The sequence below is a fragment of the Panthera uncia genome, assembly GCF_023721935.1.
Source record: "Panthera uncia isolate 11264 chromosome B2 unlocalized genomic scaffold, Puncia_PCG_1.0 HiC_scaffold_24, whole genome shotgun sequence".
Lineage (NCBI taxonomy): Eukaryota > Metazoa > Chordata > Mammalia > Carnivora > Felidae > Panthera > Panthera uncia.
Window position 1 is genome coordinate 110,619,457 of NW_026057580.1, and position 14,665 is coordinate 110,634,121.

The 14,665-nt window shown below is 47.9% G+C and overlaps 1 protein-coding gene across 5 annotated transcripts in view; it reads left to right on the forward strand.

The window, feature by feature from the left end:
* The window catches only part of SYTL3 (synaptotagmin like 3), a 97,319-nt gene that overhangs the window by 44,948 nt on the left and 37,706 nt on the right, over nucleotides 1-14,665 (forward strand). For all 5 annotated transcript variants that reach the window (XM_049654521.1, XM_049654518.1, XM_049654522.1 and 2 more), the window contains 3 exons: nucleotides 10,549-10,600; nucleotides 11,628-11,697; nucleotides 13,860-13,938. In XM_049654521.1, the coding sequence (XP_049510478.1) occupies nucleotides 10,549-10,600; nucleotides 11,628-11,697; nucleotides 13,860-13,938 (201 nt within the window). The remainder of the gene's footprint in view (nucleotides 1-10,548; nucleotides 10,601-11,627; nucleotides 11,698-13,859; nucleotides 13,939-14,665) is intronic.

Below are 14,665 nucleotides of genomic sequence, written 5' to 3' on the forward strand. Positions count from 1 at the left end.
TCTCCCCAGGCCACTAGAGTATTCCTGCTGGTTTCTGGGTGCTAGATTTCCTACCAGGATTATTTTTGTGTCTCTGCCTCTGCCACTGTCCTTTGTGCCCTGTCTACTGCCCCTTGATGATGAGGCCACCCTAGGCAGTTTACATATTTGGTCCCGAATTGTCATGACTACCTCCCTATCTCCTTTTGGGTTTTGATCCATTGCTTTTAACATGAAGGGGAAACCGTGATTAAATGGGCTAGTTATTAGGCTAGCAGTATTTTAGTTTGCTCAATACTCCCCGCTCCACTGGGGGTCAGCAAACTATAGCACGTAGACCAAATGTAGCCCACCATCTGTTTATGTAAAGTTTTATTGGAACACAGCCATGCTCACTCCTTTCTGTCTGTGGCCAGCTTTGCAATACAATGGTTGAGGTTACAACAGGGATCCTATGGCTGGCAAAGCCTATACTTTTTTAACCTGACCCTTTGCAGAAAGTTTGCCTTCCTCTGCTCTACATGATAGGCTGATGATGCTACTGCATTTTGGTGACCATCATTATTTTCCTGTTTATGAACAGAATGAGAAACAAAAGTGAGGGGTGCCTGGGTGGCCCAGTTGATTGAGCATCCAATTTCGGTTCAGGTCACTGTCTCACAGTTCATGGGTTTGAGCCTTGCATCGGGCTTTGAGCTGACCGTGTGGACAGTGAGGAGCCCACTTTGGATTCTGTGTCTCCCTCTCTCTCTGCCCTTCCCCCTTTCTCTCTCTCTCTCTCTCAAAAATAAATAAATATTAAAAAAAAAAAGAAACCAAAGTGATATCACTGAACTGAATAAGATTTCTGAATTAAGAATTCATGTGTTCATATGTTTAGACCAAATTATCGATCAGGGTAGTTTGTAGGGAGCACCCTGACAATTGGACATTGAGCTATCTCCTTATATGAATACATCTTTGGAAAGAACAGACACATACATACTTAACTAAGGAAATCATTTTCTATTTAAGAACTGCATGTTCATTGTTTTATTGCAGTAAAATAGACATAAAATTTACCACTGTCACCATTTTTAGGTGCAGAATTCAGCATTAAGCACGTTCACAGTTTTGTGCAACCAACACCACCATCTGACTGCAGGGCTTTTTCATGTTGCAAAACCCAAACTCTCTTTCCCATTAAACACAAACCGTCCATTCCGCCCTCCCAACCAGCTCCCTGTGACCACCATTCTGCCTTCTGGTTCTATGAATTGACGACGCTAGTTACCTCATGTAAATGGAATCAGTATATTTGTCCTCTTGTGTCTTTCTTACTTACCATGACGTCTTCAAGGTCCATCCATGTTGTAGCATGTGTCAGACTTTTACTCCTTTTTAAGACCAAACAAAATTCCATTGGTTATATATACTGCATTTTGTCTACCATTCATCCCAGTGGGCGTTTGGCTTGCTTCTACGTTTTGGCGATCGGGAACAGTGCTTGCTATGAACATGGGTGCGCAAATACCTGTTCAAGTTCCTGTTTTCCCTTCTTTTGTGTTTATACCCAGACGTGGTATTACTGGATCAAACAGTAATTCTATGTTTCAGTTTTTGAGGGACCACCATACTATTTTCCACAGCAGCTGCGCCATTTTATGCTCCCACTAGCAGTGCCCAAAGTTCCGGTTTCTCCATATCCTTCTTGTGATTCTCTTTCTTTCTCTCTTTCCTTCATAATAGCCATTCTGACGGGCATGAGGTGGTATTCCATTGTGTATTTCTTTAAGTCATTCCCTCAGTATGTATTACGTATCTTCTAGCCTGACATTTATTCCATTCTGCGTATGGATTTTTTGGATAGTTGATAGATGTATATATTGCAAAAAAAATGTATCACAATAAGGTTTGACAACACATCTTTTCATCTCCCACAATTACCATTTGCCATTGTTGTTATGGTGAGAACATTAACACTGCTCTCACAGCAACTTTGAAGTCACAACACAGTCCTATTCACTGTAGTCGCCATGGTGACTATATACTAGATTCCCAGAACTTACCTTATAACTGAAAGTTTGTACCCTTTAACCAATATCTCCCCATTTACCCTGCCCCCCGCCCCTGACGACCACCATTCTACTCTCTGTCCTGAGTTTCATGTTTTTAGATTCCACATATAAGTGACATCATACAGTATTGATCTTTTTCTGCCAGACTTATTCACTTAGCATAATGCCTTCAAGGTCTATCCATGTTGTTACAAATGGCAGGATTTCTTCACTTTTTTTTAGAAAAAAATATTTATTTTGAGAGAGGGGGACCGTGTGAGCAGGGAAGAGGGAGAGAGAGGGGGAGAGGGAAAGTCCCAAGCAGGCTCTGTGCCATCAGCATCGAGCCAGATGTGGGGCTTGAACTCATGAACCATGAGACCAGGACCTGAGCCAATATCAAGAGTTGGTTGCTTAACCGACTGAGCCACCCACGCGCCCCAGGATTTCTTCCTTCTTATGGTTGAAAATATTCTGTTTTAATATATCCCACATTTTCTTTAACTGTTCATCAGTTGAAGGACACTTAAGTTGTTTCTATGTCTTGGCTGTTGTGAACAATGTTGCAGTGAATGGAGTGTAAATGTCTGTTCAGTAGTGATTTCATATCCTTTGGATATATACCCAGTGTGGGATTGCTAGGTCATATCGTAGTTCCGTTTTTAATTTTTCTGAGACACTTCTGCGCTATTTTCCATAGTGGCTGCATTGTTGTGTTTTGATTTGCATTTCCCTAATGATGAGTGATGTTGAACATCTTTTCATTTTCATGTACTCATTGGCCATTTGTATATTTTCTTGACTATTGAAGTCCTGTGCCCATTTAAAAAATTGGATCATTTTGTTTGTTTCTTTTTTAAAAAAATAATTATTTATTTTGAAAGAGAGTGCACATAAGCAGGGAAGGGACAGGGAGAGAGAGAAAGAGAGAGAGAGAGAGAGAGAGAGAGAGAATCCCAAGTAGGCTCTATGCTATCAGCATAGAGCCCAACTCGGGGCTTGATCCCAAGAACCGTGAGATCATGACCTGAGCTGAGATCAAGAGCCCGCTTAACCGACTAAGCCACCCAAGTGCCCCTGTTTGTTTCCTGAAAAGGAAGAAGAAAGTTAGAAGACTCATGCTTCCCAATTTCAAAACTTACTACAAAGCTGCAGTGATCCAAACAATGTGACACTGGCATAAGGACAAGCAGAGAACAGTGGAATAGAATAGCCTAGAAAACCCAGAGAAAAACTCTTGCATACGTGGTCAAATAACTTTCAACAATGCCAATATCGTTCAAGGCAGAAGGGCCAGGCTTTAATAAATGGTGCTGGGAAAACTGGATACTCACATGTAAAAGAACAAAGTTGGATCCCTACCTAACACAGTACAAATGGACAACAGACCTAAAACTATAAAGGTCGTAAAAGAAAAATATAGGGGCTTCTGGGTGGCTCAGTTGGCTAAGCATCCGACTTCAGCTCAGGTCACAATCTCACGGTTCATGAGTTCGAGCCCCGCGTCTGGCTCTGTGCTGACAGCTTAGAGCCTGGAGCTTGCTTCAGATTCTATCTCCCTCTCTCTCTGCCCCTCCCCCTTCATGCTCTGTCTCTCTCTCTCCAAAATAAATAAACATTTAAAAAAAGAAGAAGAAGAAAAAATATAGAGGGAAAGATGCCATTGGCTTTGACAATGATTTGTTTAGATGACCCAGGCAACAGAAAAAAAAAAGGACTAATGGGACTACATCCTGATGAAAAACTTGTGCATCAAAGGACACCGTAAAGAGAGTAAGAAGGCAACCCACAGAATGGGAGAAAGTATTTGCAAAATCACATATCTGATAAAGGATTAATACCCAAATTCTTTAGAATAGAGAACTCCTGAAACCTACATTCCATTTTTAGAGAAAATCAAGAGACCCAGGAAGGCAGTCCATACTCTAGTCCCCACGTCCTCAAACCGAGGCCAGTTACTACCAACCTGAAGTGTATCTTTGGGGAAGAGTTACTGCCCAGCGCTTGGTGATTATTGTTAACATGAAAGCCATCCAGGATTTCTGCCGACAGAATATAGGGAGCTTAAGTAAGGAGCAAAAATTATTTTCCTCTCTTGCAACTAAGCAGAAGAGTAATGTCTAGTGGCAGAAGGATACTGGATGAGAGATATTTTCTGCCAACAGGGTCATAAATCTACTGTTATTAATTTTTGTTCCCCTGGAGGCATTAGTTGCTGATTCACAGTTGTACACTTCATCTTCTTTCATATTGGGCTAGTGGCTTGGCCCCAGTGCTATTTAAACTCAAAGCTTCTCTAAGGACTAAAATATATTTAAAAATTTTTCTGGAATCCACCTCCAAAATCATTTATGACAGGATATCGTGATTCTTTATATGCTGAGGGGTTTATAGGTCAAGTTTTTTGAGACATTTTCCATTTTGCATATGTGAGCCAAAAATTGGTTTAAAACTTTATTGTTCTAGGCACTTTCTTTCCTACTAAAGAAAAAAAGTCCTAAAACACGCTGTGATTGTGCAATACCCCCTCCAACCTTTGGGCTTATTCACCTTTTCTAAAATTTAGAGGATACTCGAGCTCCAGTGTGGACCGACCATCAGGCCTGTCACATACAGTTGTACAGGTTGAATGCCGTACTAGGGAGCCACCACTAAAGGGGTACAGTTCACGACAACCAAAAATCGTGTGCTTATTGTGATGACTTTTCTGGAAGAATCAGCACGATGCGTTGTTGTAACAAAATCCGTATATTACGACCAATTCCTAAGGGTAGACCAAAGTGTCTTGAGGAAGGGGCACATTTGCATTGTTCCCAGGATGGCTCCACATGGGATAGCCCCGCCTGCCTTTTGCTTTGCGTCATACCTGGAATTCAGGCTGTGGGTTCCTACATAGGGCGCTGCTCCCCTCTGTGGGCACCAACAGAGAGGTGGTTGTGGGCCAGGCCATCCTTCCACTTGACGGTCTGTTAGCTCTACAGCTGGATCCCACATGGCTGTCTGGGTGTGTATAACTGTTCTAACAAAGGGCTGCTGTGGGGCCTTACAGTGTAGCAGGAGAAGTTAGGGGTGATGTCTTGCAAGAAGAATAACCCACACAGATCCCGCAGTTGAGGACGGGAGGCCACTTGGCCACCACGACAGCGTGATTTGCCGGGCTGGCTGAATTGCACTGGGACATTACAGAGAGTCTGCTCCGCGCCCTCTTTGCTGTGAACATGTCACCCAAGCGGGAAGAGTGTTGGGGTAGCGGGGCATGGCACCTGCCGCAGGGCCTGGGGTCCAGGGTGCTGGTAGGCTGGCGGCTAGTGTGCTTGACCGGCATGACGATGGAGCCCAGCCAGGAGGGACATCCGTTCTATGGGAGTTTCTGTGAGCACGTGAAATTGGGTGCCGTACCTGTATTTATTTTTTCTTTTTTAAAGTTTATATTGAGAGAGAGAGTGTGTGTGTGGGGGGGGGGGGTGCACACGCACAAGTGGAAGAGGGCACAGAGAAAGGAAGAGAGAGAGAATCCGAAGCAGCTGTCAGTGCAGCACAGAGCCCCACGTGGGGCTCGAATTCATGAATCGTGAGATCACGACGTGCGAGATGAAGAGTCAGACGCTCAACCAACTGGGCCACCCAGGCGCCCCTTGCATCGAGAAGTAGTGCAGAGATGGCAGGTGATTTGTCGTAGGCACGCTTGTGCCAGCTGCAGACCTGGATTTTGCTCCAGAAACCTCGGCCGTGTTCTGTAGCTTGAATGGACCCTTCCAGCACCATATGCTCTTACTTGTGAGCAGAGCTGCATCCTCCTTATCCTTGTCCCCGTAAAAGTGCCCCTGTGGATTCTACACGATGAGTGTGAATGAGCGGATGAGTTACACGTAAGCTGAGCTGTGAAAACACGATGACCGTCTTTTCACGTGTATTTGGTCGTATGGCTCAAACGAGGAGGTAACGCTTCTTGGTAAAATAGTGCTGGTTGCCGTTGTATTTATAGACACCCCTCCCCACCCCCGCATGACAAACCCTTTGCTGATGCCGGTGACACCAAGATGCATAAGATGGGACCCGTGTCCTCAAAGAGTCCACCGTCCAGTCGGGGAGACCGACACAGAGGTGCACCATCACAGCGCAGGCGGCAATGTTAATGAAGTGTGCAGGGCAAGCATGAAGAGGCCAGCCTGGTGAGGACAGGCACTGGATCCCGGGGAATAATCCCCTGGCAGGGGCAGAGAGCCACGTGAGCCAGGAACACGGGAGAAGCACAGTCTAGTGAGGCACCGGCATCTGGGAAATCCACCTTCACCAGGACCCACGAAGGGGACGGGTGATCCATACGGCAGAAGGTGATCCTGGGAGGCAGGAGGGACTGAATCACAAAGGACCTCTGAGCTAGAACAAAGCTAGAATGTGTTGCTGGCTCACTGTTCTGGGGGCTGGGAGTCCAAAGTCAAGGTGTCACATTGTTGTCTTCTCTGTGTGCATGTCTCTCTCTGTGACTAAATTTTTCTTTTTTTTTAAATAAAGTTTGTTTATTTATTTTGAGAGAGAGAGAGAGTGAGGGACAGCATGGTGGGGGGGGGGGGGCAGAGAGCAAGGGAGAGAGAGAATCCCAAGCAGGCTCCATGCCGTCAGCGCAGAGCCTGATGTGGGGCTTGAATTCACCAACCGTGAGATCATGACCTGAGGTGAAATCAAGAGTTGGACTGAGCCCCCCAGGAGTCCCCCATTTTCCCCTTGTTTATAAGGACACCAGTCATGTTGGATTAGGCCCATCTTAATGACCTCACCTTAGCTTGATCTGCAAAGACTCTATCTCCAAATAAGGTCACAGTGGCAGGTGCTAAGGGTTAGATTCAGCATGTCTTTTCAGGGGGTACAACTCAGCCCAGAGCAGCCTTGGATGCGGTGGAGGAAGTTCATTGGCTGTCGGATCCACACGGGGCGCTGCACGCAAAGGACAGCACCTCCCCCTCTGGAGGGTGTGTTGGAGGGGGAGGGGGCAGGGCTAGGACCCAAGGGGGAGCCGAGGGGGGGCATGGAGGGCGCTGTTGGCACGCACACTGCCAGGCCCGTGCCTCCCCTCAGGGCCCTCACACCCAAGGCTGGATGTCCCAACCCACGTGCACCAGCTTTGTTTCTTGACTTAAGCAGGGTAAGATACACAGGACAAATAGAAAGCATTTCTAAAGTAAGAAATCTCACCCGGCCCCTGGGGGGCTCGGTGGGTTAAGCGTCTGACTCTTGATTTCAGCTCAGGTCAGGGATCTCATGGTTTGTGGGATCGAGCCTTGCATCAGGCTCTACACTGACAGTGTGGAGCCTTCTTGGGATTCCCTCTCTCTCTCTCTCTCTCTCTCTCTCTCTTTCTCTCTCTCTCTCTCCCTCCCCCTCCCCCGACTCGCAGACTCGAGGTTTCTCTCTCAAAAGAAATAAATTCTCTCTCTTAAACATAAATAAATAGGGGTGCCTGGGTGGCTCAGTCTGCTAAGTGTCAGATCTTTGGCTCAGGTCATGATCTCACATTCAAGGGTTCAAGCCCTGCCTCAGGCTCTTTGCTGCTGCTTGCTTCACATTCTGTGTCTCCTTCTCTCTCTGCCCCTCCTCCGCTCACACTCTTTCTCACTCTCTCAAAAATAAATAAATGTAAAAGTAAATAAATAAGTAAATATTAAACAGTAGATAGTGCTTCTTAAGGAAGCCCCTGGTAAGAAACAACTGAAGGATGGGAGAGGAAATAAAATGGACATACACCGTGAACGGGACACAGCCCCAGGGCAGCGCTTCCCAAACTCCAGTGAATGGACTTCAGGGATGGGCCTAGGGCTCTGCATTGCCGACAGGCTTCCGGCTGTGATGCGGCGGGCCGCACTGCCCACACCTGGGGTAGCTAGGACATGGGGTGCAGCAGGTCTCAAGGGCCAAGCCTGTCCCTCTGTCTGTGTCTGTATGTCCTGTGAGCGAAGAATGAGTTTTACATTTTTGAATGGCCAGAAGAATGTTTGTATCACGTTAGAAAAAAAACATGAAATTCAAATTTCAGTGTCCATCATATCTTATCACAGCCCACTCTTTCGTATTGTGTCTGGCTGCTGTCACAGGGGCAGAGGACAGAGCCTGCACGGAACCTGGAATACTTACTTGGTCCTTACAGAAAGGGTTTGCCGAACCCATGGCGTGGCCGGCCAGGCCCGATGAGGCCAGCAGGGGGCAGCAGAGAGCCGTTTGTGGCCAGGCCTTCCCTGGGACCTGGGGAGGGGTATTTGGAAATGCGGTGTAGGGGGACTAAACTGAAGCTAAGGATGGAGCTCAGGGCACTAGGAGATGAGGTGGGAGTAAGTAGACAACGTCTGGGGAAGCAGGGCTGAAAGAAGTAATAAGAAGAGATGCTGCTGGGGCTGGCAGGGGAGGTGGGCCCAGAGCAGGTGTGGAGGCCCAGGGATGCCGCGTGGGGCTCGGACTTTGGGCGACGGCAATACGGAGTCACTGCAGCGCTTTAGGCGGTGGAAGGACAGCACTGTTTGGGGGGCGGGGAGACTGTAACTCTGGTACCATGGGGACGCTGTCACAACAATCTGGGGACAAGATGTTGAGGGTCTGCTGAGGGCGGGCAGCCGGGAAAGGAGCCAGCAGCCAGACTGAGCGAACCAGCCAACCCACAAGAGGGCTCATAACTCACTCTCTCTTGGGTTCTGTGTCTTTACCAGGACACCGTGGGTAAACAGCATCACTAACTTTTCTCTTTCTTTGCCTTGTTTTTCTCCGCTTTCATGACAACCGACCGTGTTGCAGTTGGGGTGGTTCTCTTTTCCTTCTGGCCTAGCTCTTTTCTTTCCAGTGGCTCCTGCAGATGTGGGATTTCATCCATTACTAGCGCAGCTCTCAGCCTTTGGGGGCCGCCTTTCTGTTCTGCCTTGGAGAAGCATTTCCTTATTATTATTTTTTTAATATTTATTTTTGGGAGAGCGTAAGAGGGGGAGGGGCAGAGCGAGGGGACAGACAATCCAAAGCGGGCTCTGCGCTGACAGCAGAGCCCCCAATGTGGGGCTCGAACTCACAAACTGCGAGATCACGACCTGAGCCGAAGTTGTAAGCTCAACCGACTGAGCCACCCGGATACCCCCAGAAGCGTTTCTTAACGGGGGATGGGGAGGGCTCACAGACTCCTTCTAGAATCTGGTGAACACCGTCATGAACCTCCCCCCAAATGTACACAACCAGGGAGACCCAAAGTCTGACCTGTGATGTCAGGGCTCATGCACTCCCTGAGGCCAGCTCCTGTTAAGGGCCCCTGCCCTGGGGGCTGCACGGCTTAGGGTCAGCTGGGCGCCAGCTGCCTCCTGGCTTTAAGGTTTGGGGCTCGACATCAGAGACGCTTGCCTTCTCCCTCCCAAGCTCCTCCCTGCCCTTCTCCATGTCTTACGGAGATGATGTGGGTACGTAAGCCTTTCTTTGGAATGGATTAAAACTTTCAGACACACAACACAGGAGCTAGACAGACCTCCTAGGATGCCAGGTCCGGTGGTTCTCAGCTGTGTGTTGAGCAGCGTGAAGCCCAATGGGGAACGTCCCTGAGCAAGAGAATCTGCTAGAAGGCTTCCCAGCTGGGCAGACTAACCTCTTCCTATGCATTGGGCCAGGAAACATTGTGTTCACAGAACTATGAACATGTAGAGTTCTATTTTTGGGGATGTAATACATCATAAAATCCCCTTTATTTGAAACAAAAAGAGTACTATATCAGATGCAGTCTTATTTAGGAAATTATTAGCCTCCATAACTAGAAATAAGCAGATTACATTTTTTAACAGATTAATTTAATCTCCATAACAAGGAATGTTTAGAGGAATATAGTCATTCAATTATGAAATGTTTCCAACGGACAAATGGAAGCTTGGAAGCTTAGGACTACTTTTCAAATTTTCCAGATTCAGAAAATCTAACCCAACGTCAACTTTTAATAAAAGCAGCCTTTCCTAGCAATTGTGGTCTCTTAGCGTGGGTGTATGTGCATGTTTTTAACAACAGCTTTAGCAGAATGTAGTTTATAGAACATACACTTCATTTGTTTTAAGTCCATAATTGTTTTTAGTCAATTTATTGATGTGACCATCACCACAATAGAAGTTTAGAGCCTTTTTTTTTTGTTTGTTTTTAAGTTTATTTATTTTTGAGGGAGAGAGAGAGAGAGAGAGAGAGAGAGGGAGAGAAAGAGAGTGAGTACAAGCAGGAGAGGGGCAGACAGAGAGAGGGAGACATAGAACCCGAAGCAGGCTCCAGGCTCTGAGCTGTCAGCACAGAGTCTGACGCGGGGCTCAAACCCACGAACGGTGAGATCGTGACCTGAGCTGAAGTCGGACGCTTAGCTGACTGTGCCACCCAGGCGCCCCCTAGGGCCTTTCTGTCACCCCCAAGATGGTTTTTTACTTTTTAACTGCAAGAAGTGGCATTAGAAAAATAAGAATTCTAATCGATTACTTTCTGTGTTTGCCTCCCCAAGGTTGTCTTCTTACTAATGAGTGACCTTTCCTGGTATCTCTTCCAGGCAAACACGACAGAGCTGGAGCAAAGCTCTTGCAATCTTATCAGGAACTGAGGTGAGTGCTATACCAGGCCAGACCGTCCTGGCCCCTCCAGGCCTGGAGCACCAAGGACTCACTGAAAGAACTTCCAGATCTCTTGACTTTCAGACCTGGCTGCTTTGGAATGTGACTTTTTTTTTTTTAATGATAAAGTGCCTGGAAAAGATTTAAACAGAGATATTTCTAGATTCTTATGAAAAGCCTTCTTAGCAGCTCGCAGAGCATTTTCTCACGACAGGTTTTATTGCTTACGTTCTTCCGAAATGTTGTAAGGAAACGAAATATTATTTTTGATGGCATCTTAAATGAAACTCTAAACCGAGCGTTTGTTTTACGAATCACTCCTGTCTCCAACATCATGCCCAGTGCCTGACGCCTCAGACATCTGCGTAATCCAATGGAAATGGAAGTGGAGACTCTGCGAGATGCTAACTTCTTGATGCACATCCTAAACACCCAGCGTTCTTGAAGCTGGCAACAATTCACACACCTGATTGCACCGAATTTATTGAAGTGTTGCTGAAAGCTTCCCACCAGCAGCTTTTTTTTTTTTTTTTTTTTTTGGCCCATAATGAGATTTTCCAATCTTGGGACCTCTTCATTTCTTTTACTCCCCCATCACAAACTTCTTATTCCTCTCATGCTTGATTTAATGATTTATGACATCCACGGAATTTTGGGCACTTCTGCTGGTGCGGTTTGGGCCGAGAGAACGCGCACGTCCGTATCGGACACGTGCGTGGAGTCTGGGTCCCAGAGCGGCCGGGCTCCTTTAGGCGACACGGGTGGGGCGCGAGGCCGGGACACCGGCAGCGTGGTGCTCCTTGGCCGCGTTCCGATACCGGGAAGTAATGCCCTGTCGGGAGGAGCAGATCCAGGCAGGGCTGCGGGCTCCTCTTCTAAAATGCGAGGAAGGAAAGGAAAAAAAAAAAAAAAATCAGAGAACATGAACTGTAGGGTGATGGCGAGTCTTGTGTATTTGTAAGCCTAATAGTTGGATCATCCATGACCTGTTTCTTATCCCTGTGTTTTTCCTTGGCAGCAACATTTCTGTGGTTCCTCCTACCCCACCTCCTCTGAGTGAAAGCCAGTGCACCAGCGGCTCCCACAGGGTAATGTGTCTGTGCCTCCCTGGGGAAGGGGACGTGGGAGAGAAATGGAGGAAGAAAGGAGGTCTGAGAGGTTGGACCAAGACCCCCAGAGCAAAGGGATCCAATTGTGGCTGAAGCTGGCCGTGGAGGGAGGCAGAGAATAGAGGCCAGAAGGGCTGGGCCTGCCCAGTGTCTGTGTGTCCGCTATGCTTTGGGGGCCATGGGATCATCTGCATAACAGTGACTCATCTGCCTGCACCCCACAACCTCATGTATGCCCCATATCCCCGCCTATACCCCACGTCCTCACCTGCACCTGTGCCCCACATCCTTGCCTGTGCCCCCTGTCCTCACCTGCACCCCACATCCCCACCTGCACCCCGTGTCCTCACCTGTGCCCTGCATCCCGGCCTGTACCCCACATCCTTGGCTGCACCCCACATCCCCACCACTTTACTCTTGTCATTTTGCTGGCTGTCTTCCCTAACTGTGCACTGTGCTCTTGAGTGTGGGGTTCTGAATAGGCTGCAGTGTGTTGGGGGCCTCTGGGGGTGTAAAAAGAAAGAAATACATGTCGATTCACAGGTGTGTGATTTATACGTATGGGAGTGCCTGGGGTGTGTGTGTGTGTGTGTGTGTGTGTACTTTTGTGTGTTTTTAGATGCTAATATAAAGTAGACCAGGAGCATTTCTGTCTACAGAAATTAGTGGTATGATCTTGGAGTTACCTGTGTTCCCACTTGGGAGGTGGAAATAATTATACTCCTCTGGCTTGTTTCTCATGGCTGGTGTGAGAAATTAACAAAATAATGTCTGTACTGGTACTTGGAAACTGTAAAGTAAAAAAAAAATAATAAAAAAATTAAAAAAAGAAACTGTAAAGTGCCATGAAAACACACGGTCTTGATTATTTTCATTATTACCATTCTGCAAATTAAAGAGAGTAACTATAGCTGTACATAGAAAGGCACATTCATATGCTAGTGAGAGAGAGAGAGTATATTCATTCTTTTTCCAGTTTCAAACTGAGACCCTGGAATGAACTTCAAAATTCTGTTGTCCACTTTCTACTTGAGATTCTAAATCCTCCCAACTTGTTCCAGCACAGATGTATTTCCTGAATGGATGGACAGATGGATGGATGGACGGATGGATGGAACAGGGAAGGAGGGAGGGAGGGATGGACGGAGGGACAGAGAGATGGAGTGAAGGATGAATGGAAGCAGGGAAGGAGGGATGGAGGGATAGGTGGATGGGTGGATGGAAACAGGGAAGGAGGGATGAGTGGATGGATGGAGGGAGGGAGGGATGGAGGGAGGGATGGAAACAGGGAAGGAGAGATGGAGGGAAGGAGGGATGGAAGGATAGATGGATGGAGGGATGGAGGGATGGATGGAGGCATAGAGGGATGGATGGATGGATAGATGGATGAATGGAAACAGGGAAGGAGGGATGGAGGGATGAGTGGATGGAGGGATGGAGGGATGGATGGATAGATGGATGGAGGGATGGAGGGATGGATGGAAACAGGGAAGGAGGGATGAGTAGATGGGTGGCTGGAAGGGTGGAGGCATGGAGGGATGGATGGAGGGGGAGACAGAGGGATGGAGGGAAGGATAGATGGAGGGGTGGATAGATGGATGGGACTTGAAGGGGAAGTGATCTCCTTTCTGTCATTTTTGCTTTTTCTTCTCTCTCCTGCTTGGAGGGGTGGAACTAACTCCTGGCTCCAGGCTGGTCCCCTGAGCCTGGTACCACCATTGGCCCCTGTGTCACTGTTGTGTTGGCTGTTGTGTTGCCATCCCCTCCGCCTGGAGCTGGGGTGGGGTCATACAGGAGCAGGTTAAAGAAGCAGGAGTGTACTTGACTGCAGTCTGAGCCAGTGAAATGTCGGTTATTATTTCCAAGAGGTAGTTGCTGTCAACGCCCCTTGCTGATGCCCCTTCTTTAGATGTGGGTGTCAAACCTCAGAGGAAAGAAGCTGAGTAAGAGGGTCCCTACCTCCTGAGAGGATAGTGCCCTCCCCTCTCCAGACATGCATGCACACACACCTGCACGCACCCGGAGCACCCCCACTCCACTCACACCTGCCAGTGTTTGGGGGTTGGCGACCTGGAAGCTGCTGGGGCAGACACGGGTCTTCAAATATAACTCTCATTATCTCTCCTCTGTCTCTGTTTTAGTTACAGGAACTTGGTCAGTTTAAAGGATTTAATAAGTCCATGGAAAATTTGTTTCTGTCTGTTACCACCCACATGAAAAGTAAGTGGATGCCTCTGATGTGTTCCTCCCACCACCCCCCGGGCCAGCCAAGCCCATTGGCCGAGGCACGGCCAGGGACCTCTATCTCCGGGCCCTGAGGAAAGCCACAGTGCCGGCCCTTCACCCCTCCCGTGCAGAGCAGGCCTCTGGTTTCCCGGGGGAAGAGGAGACACCCTTCAGGCCACTGGAGTGGCTCAGTTTACCCCTACTGCTACCCAAACCTGCCAGAGCTCAGCACAGACCTGGCAGCCGGTCCTGGCACCCATCACAGCCTCTCCCAAGGACAGCGGAGACAGAGGGTTCCAATGAATGAAAACTGGGAGCTTTCAGGCCAGGCAGGGCCCAGCGTCTGTTGCTTGCGTGGAACTACTTGTCCTTTCCTCCTTGGTAAATTTATCTTCTTCAATTAGCAGTAACCCTATGATTTGCAGATGCAAGGAACCCAGAACTACCACTGCTCAGAATCTTGCCTCTTTCGATGTTGTTTCCACTCAGTTATTTCTCCCTGTGGATCTTAAGCTGCAAGTCCCAGAGAATAGCCCCCACTTAGACCTGGTAAGGTGCCCAGAGCAGGCCAGGCATTTAGAGAAGGTCCCGAGTGGGATCGGGGGGTCTTGGGCATCCATTCTCTCTCTCACGGTGCTTCTGTTTGGTTTCTGCCCATGCCAATGCCTGTGGATGGGGTCGGGCTTGTGCCTTGGCTCTGAGACAGTCTTATTATTTGATT